The sequence below is a fragment of the Astatotilapia calliptera genome, chromosome 14 (genome assembly GCF_900246225.1).
Source record: "Astatotilapia calliptera chromosome 14, fAstCal1.2, whole genome shotgun sequence".
Lineage (NCBI taxonomy): Eukaryota > Metazoa > Chordata > Actinopteri > Cichliformes > Cichlidae > Astatotilapia > Astatotilapia calliptera.
Window position 1 is genome coordinate 32868988 of NC_039315.1, and position 19376 is coordinate 32888363.

At 40.7% G+C, this 19376-nt stretch overlaps 1 protein-coding gene across 1 annotated transcript in view; it reads left to right on the forward strand.

The window, feature by feature from the left end:
- LOC113035853 (solute carrier family 12 member 9) overlaps positions 1 to 11547 on the forward strand; it is an 81620-nt gene extending 70073 nt beyond the window's left edge. Inside the window, exons 11-13 of the mRNA XM_026191630.1 lie at positions 5381 to 5555; positions 6872 to 7018; positions 7821 to 11547. Coding sequence (XP_026047415.1) covers positions 5381 to 5555; positions 6872 to 7018; positions 7821 to 8776 — 1278 coding nt within the window. The 3' untranslated portion in view covers positions 8777 to 11547. The remainder of the gene's footprint in view (positions 1 to 5380; positions 5556 to 6871; positions 7019 to 7820) is intronic.
- Positions 11548 to 19376: the final 7829 nt, after the last annotated feature.

The window sequence follows — 19376 nt, forward strand, 5'->3', positions numbered from 1 at the left end:
CCCAATTGGTCAGTAGAGGAACAGCAGTCTTGTCACATTTTCCTTTTCAGCCCTGAAATTGCTCCTTGGTTTTAACACTCAAAACTCCAAAAAGTCTGAAGAAAAGCATGGAATTGTCCATTACCATTTTCTATCATAGAGATAAATTGGGCTGCGTAGGATGCAGCTTTAACATGTCATCAGAGTTAATGATCAATATGTAGTCAGCGTTAATCATTGCTGTTTAGTCCTAATGTTTGGTTCTACTCAGCTGCATTTCCTTAATGGTACCTTGAGCCAATTTTATCAACGTGAATCCTGATGATGGCTGCATGATTGCTTGCATTGTAAAATATAATAATATATATAATATATATAATTCTAATACACTCTGGCATTTAAGTGTACATTCATAAGCAGCAGCACATGGGCACATTTTTCACAGTAACAGTCTGAATGACACACATCTATACTAGAGATGGCACGATACCACTTTTTTATGTCCGATACCGATGTCATAAATTTGGATATCTGCCGATACCGATATGAATCCGATATAGTGTTTTTTAATCAACAAAACTGTTTTTTTAAATATCTTGCTGCATTTTGTATAAGTTCCAACAACTACACTAAAGCTATTCTGTTATACCTGTATGCAAAAAAAAATATTTCATAGTTCAGCAATACTGATCAATCTAATAAACTTAAACCTACACCATCCTCCCTATTCTGGTATTTTAAAGAGTACTTAGCAGAAATATTAAGCAACCTAACTAATAGGGTTCCAACTCCCAGCAACAACAAAAATAAATAAATAAAAAATAGGGAACCACCCCTCACGCTCCACCTCATGATGCTTAATCGACGTAATCAACCTTAATTTGATGCAGTGTGAAAAAAAATGCACAGAAATCAATTATTTTTTTCAATATATTAAAATATTAAATAGATTCAACATCTTTCTTCAACAAAATTGCAGACTGCACAGATGGTACCTTCCCAAAGGAAAAAGTACTATAGCTTACTAGGGTATATTAGACTTAATAGTCACTATATACAGTAATTGACTTCTATTCATTTTACATCAAATTAAAACTTTGGGTGTCAGATAATTATTTATTAAAAGCTCGACATTTTAAATGAGAATAAGAAAGAAAAGTATGTCTTTGTGCCCCTTTTCCCTGTTAATGCCCTATCGGCCCCCCTGGCTAAACTTTGCTAGATCCGCCCCTGCACAGTTACCAGCGTCAGCTACGTAGAAAAAGATCCTCGAGTAGAAAGTAATATTAAATAAATTCTAACAGCAGCTGATCAAGCTTAAACGTGCTGCTGTTGTTCAACCGCTGGTTTGCTCTTTCTGGTGCAAAGTGGGCCAAAAACAAACAAGAGACACGGACTCGCGACAGAAAAGCCGATCAGCTGATCATTAAGCAGTTTCATGATTGAAGTAGCAGCAAGAGGAGGAAGTCGCTCCATATATCGCTTGTTAAGCTTAACGCAGGAATGCTTTACATTCAGAGATGGACTTACACACTTGCTTTACTTCTCTCGGGATAACTTTGTCGGAGATGAAATGCCGGGTTGCTAGCGAAGCTCCACATGCTATCCAGACCACCGACAGGTCCCGCATGCCACAGCCGCTCTATCACGTGATGCATACTGCTCCGACGTGCTAACGTTCTGAGGTGAGTTACGGCGTGTTGCAAGTTTTGTGAGGTGCTTTCGTGATATTTAATGGATCGAATTACATTTTTTATTTTTCTCCGATATCCGATCCAGTAATTTAGGTCAGTATCAGACCGATACCGATACGTAATATCGGATCGGTCCATCTCTAATCTATACATGCATATAAACATCTTAACATGTCTGACTATTCTATACTTGGGCGGCCGTGGCTCAGGGGGTTGGGAAGCGTATCTGTAACCAGAAGGTTGCCGGTTCGATCCCCGGACTCTCTGTCCTGGTCATTGTGTCCTTGGGCAAGACACTTTACCCTACCGCCTACTGGTGTTGGCCAGAGGGGCCGATGGCGCGATATGGCAGCCTCGCTTCTGTCAGTCTGCCCCAGGGCAGCTGTGGCTACAACCGTAGCTTGCCTCCACCAGTGTGTGAATGTGAGAGTGAATGAATAGTGGCATTGTAAAGCGCTTTGGGTGCCTTGAAAAGCGCTATATAAATCCAATCCATTATTATTATTATTATTATTATTATTATTCAATGAATGGATCTGGACTAGTGGTTATATAGCCTTTTTCTAGTTTTAGAGACCACTTCCACCATACATTTATAGAGTACTTTATTCTATACACTATAAATACTTTATCTACCTCTCATCCATGGCAACAAAACCATGGCAGTGTCTGGTACAGGGACATGTGTGGATCAGGCTTTAGTTGAACTGGGATCCCTGGTCCTGTGGGAACTTCATCACTGGTCACTGCTACAAGCTGTAGAACAGACCTTCCCAAAGTGTGGGGCCCCATTGCAGGGGGGGCGCAGCATGAAAAGGGGAAAAAAAAACAACGCTTGGACACTGCTAGCATGGGGCTCCCACACAAACGCAAAGCAGGAGATGAAGCATCGCATCGCTGAATATGTTTCCAAACCAACTTCATTCTAAGCCAAAGACTAGAAAATCTGGTGAAGCATATCTTCCCTTTGGTTTCACCTGCACAGGCATTTTTTGAAAAATGTATTGATAGCAATGTTGAATATTAATACACAGGAAAAAAACAAGTACATGTAAAATAATTACACAGTGACGCCTCTGAATTCTAAATGGAGGGACAGTAACTGCATGTGTGTATGTAAGCGTATAAAACCTGAAGATAGAGACAAAATACTGTTAATCTGACTATCTGCCATTCTGCAATTCATCTCATGTAAACAATAACGTGGCGCACAGCGTGACGTGGAAAACGTTGCGTGACGAACTCCGTATTCCTCGTCCACATATAAACCCAAAACAGGAGTTTTAAAAAATCTCAGTTTTCGGTGATTCCAAACGCTGTTTACATGTGGACGAAACAGCTGCGTTTTCAAAATCACGTGCAGATGCAGCGTAAAAGAGTTAGTAGTTTATTTTCTTACTACCTGCAGATTACTTGTATTTGCTTAATTGTTTACTAAATGTTTGAGGTGTGAAATAAACTGCAATGGGGCAAAATATGGGTGTGTGTGGTTGGAGGATGTGTTTGTGCGTGTGTGCGCGCGCAAGGGGGGGAGAATATTTTTCTTGTAAAACAAAGGGGGGCCCAGTAAAAAAAGGTTTGGGAAGCACTGCTTTAGAAGAAAGCAGGCTTCTGTTGTTGAAGAAGTTGCTAAAAAATCTTTCTAAAGATGACTGCCTGTACAGATGGTAGAGGAATGAAATTCATAGTTTCTGAAACCTTCCTTAATGTACCTCATGCTAAATCTCAGGACCAATAAAAGTCAATTTTCCTTGATGCCAAAAAAAACAACACAGAAAAGTGAGCAAAACACATACAGTGGGGCAAAAAAGTATTTAGTCAGCCACCGATTGTGCAAGTTCCCCCACTTAAAATGTTGACAGAGGTCAGTAATTTGCACCAGAGGTACACTTCAACTGTGAGAGACAGAATGTGAAAAAAAAATCCATGAATCCACATGGTAGGATTTGTAAAGAATTTATTCGTAAATCAGGGTGGAAAATAAGTATTTGGTCACCTCAAACAAGGAAAATCTCTGGCTCTCACAGACCTGTAACATCTTCTGTAAGAAGCTTTTCTGTCCCCCACTCGTTACCTGTATGAATGGCACCTGTTTGAACTCATCATCTGTATAAAAGACACCTGCCCACAGCCTCAAACAGTCAGACTCCAAACTCCGCCATGGCCAAGACCAAAGAGCTTTCGAAGGACACCAGGAAAAGTATTGTAGACCTGCACCAGACTGGGAAGAGTGAATCTACAATAGGCAAGCAGCTTGGTGTGAAAAAATCAGCTGTGGGAGCAATCATCAGAAAATGGAAGACATACAAGACCACTGATAATCTCCCTCGATCTGGGGCTCCACGCAAGATCTCATCCCGTGGGGTCAAAATGATCATGAGAACGGTGAGCAAAGATCCCAGAACCACACGGAGGGACCTGGTGAATGACCTGCAGAGAGCTGGGACCAAAGTAACAAAGGCCACCATCAGTAACACACTACAACGGCAGGGAATCAAATCCCGCAGTGCCAGACGTGTTCCGCTGCTGAAGCCAGTGCATGTCCAGGCCCGTCTGAAGTTTGCCAGAGAGCACATGGATGATACAGCAGAGGATTGGGAGAATGTCATGTGGTCAGATGAAACCAAAGTAGAACTTTTTGGTATAAACTCAACTCGTCGTGTTTGGAGGAAGAAGAATACTGAGTTGCATCCCAAGAACACCATACCTACTGTGAAGCATGGGGGTGGAAACATCATGCTATGGGGCTGTTTTTCTGCCAAGGGGACAGGACGACTGATCCGTGTTAAGGACAGAATGAATGGGGCCATGTATCGTGAGATTTTGAGCCAAAACCTCCTTCCATCAGTGAGAACTTTGAAGATGAAACGAGGCTGGGTCTTCCAACATGATAATGATCCAAAACACACCGCCCGGGCAACAAAGGAGTGGCTCCGTAAGAAGCATTTGAAAGTCCTGGAGTGGCCTAGCCAGTCTCCAGACCTCAACCCCATAGAAAATCTGTGGCGGGAGTTGAAAGTCCGTGTTGCTCGGCGACAGCCCCAAAACATCACTGCTCTCGAGAAGATCTGCATGGAGGAATGGGCCAAAATACCAGCTACTGTGTGTGCAAACCTGGTAAAGACCTATAGTAAACGTTTGACCTCTGTTATTGCCAACAAAGGTTATGTTACAAAGTATTGAGTTGTATTTTTGTTATTGACCAAATACTTATTTTCCACCCTGATTTACGAATAAATTCTTTACAAATCCTACCATGTGGATTCATGGATTTTTTTTTTTCACATTCTGTCTCTCACAGTTGAAGTGTACCTCTGGTGCAAATTACTGACCTCTGTCATCATTTTAAGTGGGGAAACTTGCACAATCGGTGGCTGACTAAATACTTTTTTGCCCCACTGTATATTGGCAATTTCAGCTTGAAGTGTTGTTTTTTTTCCCCTGCACAATATCAAATATTATGGAAATTAACATTAAGTGAAAAAACTAAAATTTAGGTCATTGCAAGTTCAGTCACATCTGGATATTTATTTTGGTGGGACTCAAATGGACTTGAGCATGAGACAGCTGCAGATACAACTCAGATTTAGTGAAAGTCAAACTAGAGGCTTCTGTGGAATGCAGGTTTAGTGAAGTAGGAGTTTATGGGGTTAAAAACACACAGATTCTCCAACAGCTCTGCTTACATGTCTCTCTTCAACCTTTAGGTGCGTAAGTATTTGCTAATGCTGGACGTGAGGAAGGACCACGTCAAATTCTGGAGACCTCAGATCCTGCTCATGGTTTCCAACCCTCGCAGTAGCGTGGGCCTCATCACCTTCATCAACGACATCAAGAAGAGCGGCCTGTACGTGCTGGGACATGTCCAGCTCGGAGACCTTAGTAAGAACACCAAAGTTCGATTTAAACCTCGAGAAACTTTTTTCGTTTATTTAATCAGCTTCTTCTCCAGTGACTTTTGCATTAGGAGGATTCGAAGGCTTACTTCTGCACCATTTCTCATGTACACCCACTCAGTGTGAGAGAGAGACTATTAATTATGAGCAAAATAAATATGGGATGCTGAGAAGATATTGTTTTTGGAGGATTTTAACATGATTATGATATTTAAAAGCAGCAGAGGCAACAAAAAAATCTTCTTTCCCTGAGAACTTCAACTGTATTGCTATAAAATATATCAAATATACCACTATCACTAAAGTCCTTTCATTTTGGTTCAGTTTAAAATGGCCAAATATGGAAAGTATATGAGTGAGAAATGCGCCTCTATGTTGGCAATGCAGTCCAAAGTTCCAGACTGAGCGGTTCATTGTTTAATGGACCTCTTCAGAATGCTAACCCGTTCTCTTTGACATCGCCTCATCTGCTGCTGTCGAGGGAAGTAATCGCACGCACAAAGCTCTGGAGGCACCTCCTTTCTACACACTTGCAGATTTTCAAGGGGCAAGGTCATTGATTGTCTTTTTCTTTGTCTTCCGTGGGGTGTAAAGGGGTGGGGGAGATGATGGCAGACCGGGACTGGCCATGAATGGAGTGCTCCCAGTCCAAATCCTTTGTGTTTCACAGTGGAAAAAAATGATATGTTCATTAGCCGCTGAAGGGCCCTTCTCTCACTTGACGAGCCACTTGGTCTTGAGAAATATGAGCGAGCTATTCATTCACATAATTACACTGAAGTGGAGTTTGTTGTTGAGGATTTGCACATTGCCCTGCTAATCTATTTTGAGTCTACCCATTTATGCTTACAATTGTGCAGCAGCTGTTTGCCTTAAAGCTGAATGGAATACATGGCAGCTTCTAGCACAGTTCAAACAACCACAGGACGCCTGTAGACGTGGCCTCTGGATGGCCCTCTACATACATGCTGATGCTTTTTTTTGGGATGACTGATCACCTGCTCGCCTGTTTGTGCTTCCCTGTATCTTTCATTCTTTATCCAAGTCTGTCTACACTGTCATTTGCGCTTGCATCTTTCTGTTTCTTCCCTCTCCTCCATATCTCAGCATGCTCTCTTGCATCTCACTCACGCTCTGCCTCTAATTCCAGCTCTGTCAACTCACTTCTCCACTCCCTCCTTTTACTTTTTGGCTTTCCTGCTTCTGGGTCCATTTCCTTCTCATTCTCTGAATCTTAGCACACTTCTGTTCAACTGTCAGATGTATTTCTAGTGCAATTCAACTTTATGTTTTTTTTTCCAGACACTTTGCCGTCTGACCCTCTGCAGGCCCAATATGAGTCCTGGTTGTCCCTGGTGGACCATCTAAATATCAAAGCCTTTGTCAACCTGACCTTAGCTGATTCTGTACGTCATGGTGTCCAACATCTCCTCTTCATTTCAGGACTTGGTCAGTACCCCTATTAATAACGCACATTGTCCTTATTTGTTATTAAATTCAAAGGCAAGTATCAATATACTAATATGATTTTTGTTCCTTCCACGTACTTACATTTTGATTAAAGCCAATGCCTAATGAATGTTTTTACATTTACATTATATTATATTATTATTTAGACTGTCAAAAAATAGTACCTGCTCTTCAACCAGTGGTTTGGTTACTATGTTTACTCAAAGTTTCAAGTATTGAACTAAACTGCCCAAACATCCAGAAGCAGACACGTTAACGCTCTAAGATGATATGCTGTGTCGGTTATTGAGCTGCGATATCCAAACTGCTATTTGCACTTTTTATCTATGTGCCCAAAATGCACTTGATTTTAACTTCTTGTAGTTTCTATGTAAATGTGTTTATTTAACATGCCTGAAATGCACCATAACCCTAATCCCGCCCCAAGGGCAAGGACTGGCAGCATATCAAAAGAGTCACATTTGATCAAAAAGGTCTTTACAGAGCCACAAAACATACAGTACTGCGCAAAAGTCTTGAGTTACTCACTAGTTCTATATATTTTGCTTCCAAGGAGCCAGATTTTCTTGTTATTTTGTTCAAGTTGTCTTAAGTAATAGTTCTCCAGGCTTTCATAAGGTCTTTTAAAAATTTTCTTTAGCCATCGGTTGCTCTTTTGCTCACTTTCAGTCCAGGCCATGTAACGGACATATTGTGAATCATTCTAAGTCTTCCACTCTCAACATTATAGGAAATGAATGATGGTAATAAAAGAAATAATTTTTGCCTTTCCTCTTCCCAGGTGGGATGCGTCCTAACACCCTTGTCCTGGGTTTCTATGATGACTGTCTTCCAAAAGACAAACTGATTGATCCATCAATGTCGAGCACTCAGTCCACAGATCCCTCAGGTCCTTCTCACGAGCCAGAGCAACCTCCTCTCTTCCACTTTGTATCCCTGCGGGGCTCTAGTAACAGACTGGACTATGGTGAATTTGGAGACGGAAAGGTTCTAGGGTCCCAGGAGTATGTAGCTATCATTGCTGATGCCATGAAGATGCTCAAGAACGTGGTACTAGCTCGATACTTCAACAACTTTGACAGAGCCCAGGTTCTCTCACCTCCCTCCTGCACTCCCGGGAAGAGAGCTGTGTATGTGGATGTCTGGCCAGTCAACCTCCTACGCCCAGACAGCTGTAGCTATGTGGATACCTGCTGTCTATTCCTGCTGCAGCTGGCATGTATCCTTAACATGGTGCGGGACTGGCGCAAAGCTACACTGCGTCTCTTCCTGTGTGTTGAGGAGGGCCGAAGTGTGAGGGGCCCGGAGGAGAAGCTCAGCCAGCTGCTTAAGGAGTTGAGAATTAAGGCTCAGATCCACCCCGTGCCTTGGGATCAGCAGGTGGCACTACACTGGCAGCGTCAAGGCAACTGGGGGAAGAAACAGCTGGATGCTACTACGGAAGAGAAGAAGCTGCAACCTGAGGAGGAGGAGGATGAGGAGAACGAAGAAGATTACGTCAACAGCTTCCCAAGCAACGCCACACGTGTGTCAGATGACTACCTTTCAGCTGTCAACAAGCTGATCCTGGATCAGTCCCGGCCCCAACCCGCTGTGCGTTTCTTGTACTTGCCACGCCCCCCAGCTGACACCCGCCGCTATACTGCTTACCTGCGCCAGCTGGAGCTGCTGACTCAGGACCTTGGCCCTACGCTGCTCATCCACGGCGTAACACCAGTCATCACCACCGACCTTTGAAACGGCACGCTCGATGAAGTGTGCTTCACACACAGAGTTTTCTTGAATTCACTGAAGGTGTGTGGACCTCAGAGCTGCCTTTGTCTGACCTGTCCACCCAACAGTAGTTCAACAAAACACCTCGTCACTCACAGAGACCGTCTGCACTCCCTTGCACATTTTACACTGACACAGAACAAAGTCGTCAGTTTCAACTTGACTGTCTACATATTTACCATTTCTTTATTTTATATGTGCACTCCAGTAAAAATTCTAGTATTCCAATCAAGCCCCTGAAGGCACCATCATATTCCATTTATGGACCTCATTTCAATATAAGATGAGTACAATCAGATGATGATTGGATTTACCAAAATAATGTTTTCAGGGGAAAAGCAGGAGGTGAATGTTGAAAAAGTAGAGCCAGTCAATCAAAAAACCACAGTCAAATGGCACAATTGTTCTCACTTTTCACCAGTGTTACATTAATGAGCTAAATCGCTCGCAGCAGGCTCAGCTAGTTTTAAATTTCCCCTCTCCTAGAGCTTCCTTCCCTGTTTTCTTACAATAATCATTCTATTTTAGTTTTTTACTTTTCCAGATCAAAAAGTGCCTTGCTAGTTAGGGAGCTGGAGTTGGACTGTTAGACCTTGACTCGTGAAATCTGCATTTTTTGCCTTTACAAATGAAACACCCGAACAATAACAATGGTGCTTGATGCCTTTAAGGTTTAATTCCAAACATCTTGCGTGTGGGATCTGAGAAACACACTCCACCTTTTATCCAAATACACTTTTGTCCCTCCACTGCCAAATAGCAGCCTTCCAACATTAATTTAACATGTTTACAATGCAAATCGTTACTGTGATTATCTATGTTTTATTGATATGTCATTTTTGGTACGGCGTTGTTGGCCAGGCTTAATTGAAGTAACTTCTTTGCCTTTTACCTAAACCATTTCTTTAGTGAGTCTATGTAGCTTTTGCTAAACTGTATGGACAAATTTATGGGATATTTGTAACTGCTAGATTACCAATATACATAGTGTGTCATCCCTGTGTGACCCAGGATTCTGTGGCAAATTGGATTTCCATTCTTTGGAAAATCCCTCTCTTTTCTGTAAAAATCTGAAGGCTAGGGGTCCATAAATATTTCATGTAAAATAAATTAATTCAATTCAACTTACACTTGAAACTCTTTTTCACCCTGACTCCAACATGCCTGTGTGGTACTTGAAGAGAGGTTGGTGCTTGGTTTTGGACATGGCTTGAAATGTTTGTTGGGGGTTTTTTTTGCAGTTTTTGGAATGACACATATTTTTATTTCTCGACCCACTGGGTCCACTCTGTTGCTACAGCTGGGTTCCCTTTTGGACACTACAGCCCCCAACAAGCAACTGATTATAGAGTTCTTCTTTGTCCTGCAAAAAAAATAAATCACATGCTTTATTGAAAGAATGAAATGTTTAGAGTTTGATATATACTTTTAAATTGAAATGGCAGATAAATAATAAAATGTTTGTATTATATGTCCTTTTTGTTTTGTTATACCTGCTCAGATTGTTTGCAAAAGCCAGATCAAACTTAACTACTTCTCCAAATGTCTGCACTTTGTTTCCTTCAGCCTTAGACCAGTTTATGCGTCTTTGAGAAGAGATCTGAGGGGTTTTTGTGAGCGCTTGTTTGTGTGAGGTAAACTTTGGAAATAGGGCTGAGATAGCTCAGCAGCTCAGACAGAGAGATTCTAGAGGGTGCCAGCCAGCCAAATTACTTTGTCCTACAGTCACCCTCGCTGCCAACCAGGCAGAAATGGATTCCATCTCCGTTCTGAGGTGAACAACAGATTGGAGAAATAAGCCCAAATAACCATCGATATCTGTTCAGGAGGAGGGAGGCTGACATTTATCACTGAGGGAAAGACGTGAGCTCTGAGAGGATTGGGTCTGCGTGTGTGCAGAGAAAAAAAGATCGCAACTTAGTTTTCTGACGTGCTTGTTTATTGGTTGCACCATTAATGGCATGTAATTAGTCTTAAGAAAAATGCAATTTGTAAGTAGATCGAAACAAATCCCAATCAGTATGAATCAAACAAACTGATATATAATCCAACATGAATCAAAAATACAAAGGCGTATGCTCTTACAATTTACAGTTGACAAGCAGTTTGATTAGATTTTCCCTTTCTTTTTGTCGTAAATATACTATTAGTTTTACAATGAAATCATCCCATGTACAAATAATCCCTGAGAGCCAAAAGCTCAGACAGTTTCTGACTGTTGGTAAGAGAGGATATTCCTAATATGGTCATCTCAAGCACACTCCTCTAGCCTTAAGCACAGAAGCTCCACCCAGCTGTACAAACCTGTTCATGAGAAAGACCCAGTTAGAAGAACGCTTGCTTGAATCAGACATCAGGACGATTTTTGGGGTGGCTGTAGGTCAAGAGGTTGAGCAGGTCATCTGCTAATCAGAAAGTTTGTGGTTTCCTTCCTGGCTGCTCCAATCTGCGTGCCAGCCAACATATTTGTGCAAGAAAAATGTGAACCTCAAGTCTGATGCATTCATCAGAGTGTGAATGTTAGATACAGAGCACTTGGGCTTAGAAAGTGCTTGTGTGAATAGGTGAATGAGGCATTTTGTATAAGTGCTCCGAGTGCTCAAATAGAGCAGAAAAGCACTGTATAAGAGCCAGTCTATTTGCTGTTTATCTCCTGTGTGATGCACTGTGTTTAACAAGCTACTGAATGCCTAAATTCTCTTTATAATTAATAAAGTATCTATCACTTGAATCTATCACTGCTTACTTTCATTCTCCATACACATGATTTAATGAAAGAAGAAAATATAGACTAGCAAGTCAGAAATTTTGCTCATTAAAAGAAAAACTGACAACTAACTATGTTTGGGAATGAGCTGCCTGAATGGATAGCATATGTTGTGTTTTAGACTCCAGAATTCGTCTCCTTTAAATTATTATTATCACATTAGGAAACAGGCAGCAAGAAAAGGATGGCCTGTACATGCACTGCATCTTGAAAACAAATGGTTAAAACATTTTCACAAATATGAACACATTTTTTGAATTTTGGCATGAAAAAAAATGTAAATGATGCCAAAAAAAAAAGCCAAAAGCAACCATCAGTGAGATACAGAAATGTGCTGCGAATGAAATATTACTGTATACACAATGAGTAGCAACCCACACAAAAACATGCAACCCAATGAGCCACTATTATAAACACTGGAAATGCAAATGTTATGAGTATGTATACATTTTTTTTTTATTATACACTTATTATTATTATTACTATGACAACCCTGCTCTGCCACGTGTGCAGCCCTGATCAGAGGAAACCTGTCACCTCTACAGTGTGTCAGAGCTCTAACCACTGGGGATCCCATCGGCACACACCACCGTACTTCATCACTTCTAATTTCTACAGCACTTTAAATTTCATCTCCCTCTCTACATCTCCAGATCCACTTAATTGTACATGACACGCAGATTGCCAGAGTCATCAGATGGATCGGAGAGGGAGAGAGAAGACGGGAGGAGAGGAGGAAGGGAGGTGTCAAGTAGGATTTGGTCATGCTGACACCCAGATTCAATTACTAGTTAAGGTTTTCGGAGGCCAAACAGGCCGCTGGCTTTTCCTGTGAATCATGTGTGCATGCAAATGTGTAGAAAGTGCATCCTCACATTTTAAGATTTTGAATAGCTAAAGCTCTCACATTGATACAGCAGTCTCAGTGCATTTGAGATGTCTTACATACTGAACGCGTGTTGTCCACTTTTAGTAGGATGATATTAGGATTGTTCAGTAAATGCTCAATATCTGCTGTTTTGATGATAACAATCCTTAAGGTCTGCACATCTCATGCAATAATAAAGTGAGGCTTAGCATGTTACTTCTTCATGGCACAGCTCTATTTTCTAAGCAGCTATTAGCCAGTTTGCATTTCACTGGGTACTTTTCAATCATAGACTATGAACAAACAGTGTTTTTCCAAAGCTTGACCTTCTGAGATATTGTTGCAGAAAATTTCATGTTTTTAATGTTTGATGTTTAAAAGACATTCAAGGGAGAAAAACAATACCTTGTGAACTCACAGTTAGAAAAAAGGGGGCAAAAATGATAAATCTGTAAATATTGGACAGATGCCAGTAAAAATGTCATAATTGTTTTGGGGTTTTTGTGTGTGTGTGTGTGTGTGTGTGTGTGTGTCATCTTCTTTCTGTTTTCTTCTTGTCTGCTCTTCTTTCAGTTTACTTGCTGCTTTACTTTTAGGGTTACTGTTTTCACTTTCGTCCTTTGTTCTTTTCCCACACTAGTATCTCATTGCATGTGGCTGAGTTGACCTTATTTACCAGCTCTCACTTGGGTGTATTTGGTATCAATTTGTCATTGTTTGGGGCAAATGAATAGTCCGTTTGTTTGGAAAAAATGAAAAGAAACCTGAAAGTCTCTTTCAACTTTCTTGCGTGGCAGCTGGTCGAATTTTTATGAATACAAGGGGGTCTAAGAGTTACATCTTTTTAGGTCAATCAGTATGTGTATGTATGAACAAACGGATTACATAAAGTGGCATTTACTTTTCCATTTCACAAAGAATTTCTTGGCTTAATACTTCAAATCAAATCAAATCACTTTATTGTCACATCACATGTGCAGGTACACTGGTACAGTACATGTGAATGAAATTCTTGTGTGCGAGCTTCACAAGCAACAGAGGTGTGCAAAAATACAATAACATAAGAACAAGCAAAATATAAGAATGGTAAATGGCCTGCATTTGTATAGCGCTTTTCTAGTCCCTAAGGACCCCAAAGCGCTTTACACAACCAGTCATCCACCCATTCACACACTGGTGATGGCAAGCTACATTGTAGCCACAGCCACCCTGGGGCGCACTGACAGTGGCAAGGCTGCCGGACACTGGCGCCACCGGGCCCTCTGACCACCACCAGGGGGGAAAAAGCATTCATAAAGCATAGATTGCCACATTCTGGGGTCAATAGTAGGAACTTGTTTATAGGTGTAGGGAGGAAAGGGAATGCAGGGTATGATTCTGTTTAAGACCATAGTAAAGGTCAGAGTAAAGTTGAAATAGCTTTGTGTACAACACTGCAATTGGCACATGTTGCTTTGGTAAAAAAAACAAAATTAGTAAGGAACTGAACACTGTTGGAACACGAGTTGTCTTGTGATTGACAAAAGAGTCTGATGCTCTTCCATCTGAGCTACCCAGGCTCCAAAAGTCACACTTTTGTCATCTGGTCCACACATTTAAATATATATTTTTTCTGTTCTGTAAAAATGTGAACTTTTAACCTGTTATTTCACTGTATGTACTAGCGACGATTTGCAGTTAGATATTATTAAATCATTATGTCAGACAAAAGCCAATGCAAGTATTTAATTCTAGGGGGAGACATGCCCCCCTAGGCTGTATTATGAATTGAATTGAATAGGAATTGGATTACAAACCCTACCAAGAGGTAGGTCAATCATATAGTGAGTGTTCTGCAGGGTGGTCTTCCACAAATGCTACCTGCACTTGATGGACTTTGCTAAGCTGCACCGTCTGTGTTTAGTTTTTGATTCAATGTGAATGACCCACTTAGTTGTAAGCTGTTTTATGAAGTCCTACCAACACACCTACCAAGTACTAGATGGTGATCAAAATGACTTTGCCGAAACCCAGGCTCGAAATACAGTCCTTTAGATGTTCAGTCTAACGCTCTCCCAACTGAGCAATTTTGGCACATTTTGCTTTAGAAAGTACTCAAAAATTGCATTTTAATAACCAGTCATGTCTACCACTGGCCAAACTGCACTCCAGCTGACCCACTCATACTTTTAAGCTTTGGATTTTACAGTGAACACAGCCATGTGATGAACTCTGCTCTCTTAATTTTTAACTGGCTTTCTCTCAGTGGACTACAGTGCCAACCGCCATGTTTGACCAAGATGTGCATTATAATTGGAAACTGCACCAAGACAACCCAGGTGGAAATGTTCTGACAAGGATTTGCAGTTAGATTTTATTAAATCGTGATATCAGACAAGAGCCAACGCAACTATTTAATTCTACGGGGAGACATGCACTTAGCCCTAGGTTGTATTACATAGTTTGATGACCAACCCTACCAAGAGGTAGGCAGGTCAATCATTTAGTGAGTGTTCACCAGGAGCATCTGGATGAGTGCTTTCTACAAAGTCCAACTTCACTTGCTGGACTTTGCTAAGCTGCACCGTCTGTGTTTAGTTTTTGATTCGATGGGAATGATCCACTTTGTTGTAGGCTGTATTATGAAGTCCTACCAACAAACCTACCAAGACGGTGATCAAAATGGCTTTGCCGAAACCCAGACCCCCTTAACGACTTTTTTTCTAAAACGCGACTAGTGACAAATCTGCCGTTATTAGAGACTTATTTATGACGACTTTTAGACGTGAAAGCGCGTATCGCTCTTACTCTAAATAAGCAGCGGGTAGGTGCCAAAGCACTTACAGGCGGAGGATAGTCCTCCCCCAGCTGCTATCAGGGCAGGGCTGACTGTAACGCAGTCTGTTCTTCTTTTACTGTTATGTTAGCATGACCAATTATGCAAATTAGGCGATGACATCATTTAGTGACTTCTAGCAACTTTTAGGACAACCAGTAGCGATTTTCCTTACTGAGGAGTTGGCAACACTGGTAGTGATGTGTCGGTCGCGAACAGTGTTGCTAACTCCACAGTAAGGAAAATCGCTATTGGCTGTCCTAAAAGCCGCTAGAAGTTGCTAAATGACGTCATCGCCTAATTTGCATAATTGGTCATGCTAATGTTATTGTAACCTACGTTGTTGGAGAGAGAAATAACATCGTGGAAGAGAGATAAAGTCAGTAAAAAACGTCTTAAATCCATTTATAATTTATATCTTTTAGCAATTATTGTTTTTTTAATGTCACAATTCCAACCCTGCTCCTTTATCCGGGCTTGGACCGGCAAAAGTGACCCGAAATAGGCACTCTGGTGGAGTTACTTTGTGTGTGTGTGTTTATAAGTATTTTAAAAACTTGTGGTCCACAAAACAATATATAACACATAACAGTAAAAGAACTGACTGCGTTACAGTCAGTGCGGGAGCAGCAGCTTCGCTCATGCGCGATTCATTTGCAGTTTGGACGCATAGGTTTGAATGTCTCCTGCCCTGATAGCAGCTGGGGGAGGACTATCCTCCGCCTGTCAGCACTTTTGGCATGGGCAAGGTGCCTAAATTTGTTTAAAAGGAAGAAGCTGAAAATTGAAAAAGTTAAAAGTTGAACTGTGAATAGTTCGTTTTTGTATTATATGATTTATTTATTAAATTTTATGTGGAGTGAATAAATAAAAGTATATTTACGGTGGCCCTTAGAGACAAAGCATGTACAAACTTCAAAACACAACAGAAGTGCTCCAGGATGCTAGGCGCTGTGTTGAGCTTTTGTTACCTAGTGGCTACACAAGCCAGCAACTACCAACGACTGGATTTGGTGTGTGGTAGTAACAGATAAATGAACATTTTTCTTAAAATTATTTGAATATATATGAGTGCTTGTGTATGAATACACAAACCATAAAAGTATGCTTTCAATTGTGTAATTTAAGTGATCTAGGTAGCTGTGTTTTGGAGTTTGTACGTGCTTTTTGGAGTTTGTATGTGTTTTGTCTCTAGGGGCCACCGTAAATATTTATATATAAACATAGATAAATAAAACCACTTTTTTTTACATTAGTAATTCCTTTTGTGCATAATTTTATATTATTGTTAATAATAAATTAATTAAAGCAACAAAACAGCCTGAAGCCAAGCACACCATTGTTTTTCTTGTGACATTACCAATAAGTTTGATCTGTCACATGGCCCTCTTCCTATTGATAAAACAAAAGTTGTATCCAAGATGGCCGACTTCTAAATGGCCACCATGGTCACCACCCATCTGGAGGAGTTTGCCCCCTCACATATACTAATGTGCCACAAACAGGACTTTAATATCACCAACCATTCCCATTTTATTACGGTGTATCCATATAAATGGCCCACCCTGTACATTCAGTTTAAGATGTGAGCTCAGCCGGTCACTAACTGGTGGTGAGTTGAATCAAGGGGCAGGGCAGGATTCTTTATAGGTCTGGTACGCTAGGATTATCTGGAGGAGGCCTCTGTCTTAGAGCTACAATTCCCACATCGTCATGCCACCTGAAGTCGATGGACTCAACTACATATGATAATGGGGTCACAAAATTATCATGAGGCAAAATTATGGGGCAGGGATAGCTCAGTAGGTAAAGTGGTCGTCCCATGATCGGAAGGTCGGCGGTTCGAATCCACTTAACGGCTACCCTGAGGTACCCCTGAGCAAGGTACCGTCCCTACACACTGCTCCCCGGGCGCCTGCTTAGTGGGCTGCCCACTGCTTCACAGAGTGAATGGGTCAAATGCAGAGAAAAACAAGTAATTTCCCCATGGGGATCAATAAAGTATCCATTATTATTATTTTCTATTAAGTTGGTGAGAGGTGAATGTTGGCCAAGACAAGGACAGTGCTTGACATTACCTCCTGCCCGCTCCATGACGTGTAGCTCAGTCAGCGAGAGGCTGAGATTACCCAAATGCAACACTGAACAACACAAGAAATCCTGTCTGTGGCCCTCTCTCTTTAAAACTCCACCATCTAATGTGGTTTAGAGTAGAATACCAATCATATAAAATTTAATCTAGTAGAGCTATTTCTTCTATTTTGTAGCTTTCAAGTATATGGTATTATTTAATTTAGTTAGGTCTGTTAGTGAGACCATTCTCACTGACGTTGAAATATTTGGTGTCTGGTAAACCTTGAGCCGATAGGCTATAGTTACATCGTGAGGTTTTAAACACTGAGTTTTAAAACGTGCGTCAGATGAACAATGATATGAAAAAACCCCAGAGGCCTTCAGTGATGACTAACTATTTTAGGGGCTTGTTCAGATTATATAGAACAAGATACATAGCATTAAAACACGTTTAAAAGACATCAGTCTTAAGGAATGCAGTATAGTTTGGACCCATAAGTAGGATTCATACGCCATCACTTAACAACCAGATTGTCTTGGAGCAACTGTAACAATATAATTTCTTTAGGGATTAATAAATTATTCTGATTCCACTTGCACTGTAAATTGATTTGCTGAGATAGTGATGCAATGTGAAATGAAGTTTTTTTCATGCTTACTTGGTTGAAATATCTGAACTGAGTGTCCCTTTTAAAGTGTCTTCTCCCAAGAACTGTGCAGAACTGACTTTGCCTAAGCTTCAGGGAGTACATCTATGTAATTCTTGTCACAATAGACTGCAGGGCCATGCAGCGACAAATTTGACAAGGGGATGTTTGAGTAACAATATTATGGCAGTTTTTTTGTTTTTTTAGTTTAGTAAAAAACACCAGTAATAATCTTTTAACAAAAAACTGCTTTTATTTTTATTTTTGCATTGAAGTACAACTGTGCCCCTTTATTATTTAAATTAATTTCAGTTAATATCTTTAACTGCTGCAAATGACTATGATAATTCATTCATAAAACAACCCCAACAATAGGATGTCAAATCCTATCTATTATACACCATTTCATAATCAATTTGCTTCTAAAATGTTTCAAATGAGAGGTACAAAGCTACTTTGAGTAAAGGTTTGCTCACTTTTTTAAGAATGTTATTTTTTAGAAGACAGTTTAAGTTTATTTATCCAAGACAAAAAATTGCATTGTCAGGACCTGAATTTAAATCTCAACATTTATGACACAAGGCAGAATTGCTACAAACTGTGCTAACAGTGTAGCACAAGTACTGCTAACAGTATTGATCAAGTTACTTCAAAATAATTGTAGCCTGGCTAAATTAACCAGCCCAGAACACAGATTATCTTTGGGGTTCTTTTAATCTGAATGATAAAGTAAGTGCTCAGAAGAAAATAACAAGGTTGTAAAAATAAAGAAATAAAATTGTTACAGACAGCTCCTATCCAGTAACAGCTTTGTGCTCTGGTAACCCACTGCTACTGCCGGTTATTTCCCCAACTTTATCAGCATCTGGAACTCAAGGACATCTAGCGTCATTTCGTGTCTGATATAAACCCAAACATAAAAAAAACAAAACTTAGCAGTGCAAAAATAACTGTAGTGGCTTCCCCTGCATAGATACAGAGCCAAGATTAAACAGTTAACACGGTACATTTCCCTCTTACCCACAGAGCTAGTATAATACAAGTGTGAACTCAAATACATACAGTGCATTAATCCAGAAGAAAACGGAATATGGATCCCTCTGAGACGAACGGCGAAGTTGGTGGCAGCCACTCCTGGTGCCTTAACTGTTGCACACTTTGCGTTCAAAACAGATCACGCAGCGAAAAAAAGGCATTGCACACCCACATAAAACCAATGCAAGCTAGCACTCGGGCATGTCTCCGTAGATCCCCATGATCCCTTCCGCTCTCAGAGGTACCCCAAAAGAAAAACAGCGCCATCCAGTGGCATGTCCCATAATATCGAACTTCCACCCGGCTACATAATAATTAGTTATTAATTACTGATTACTTCTCCAAGAAAGTAATCCAGT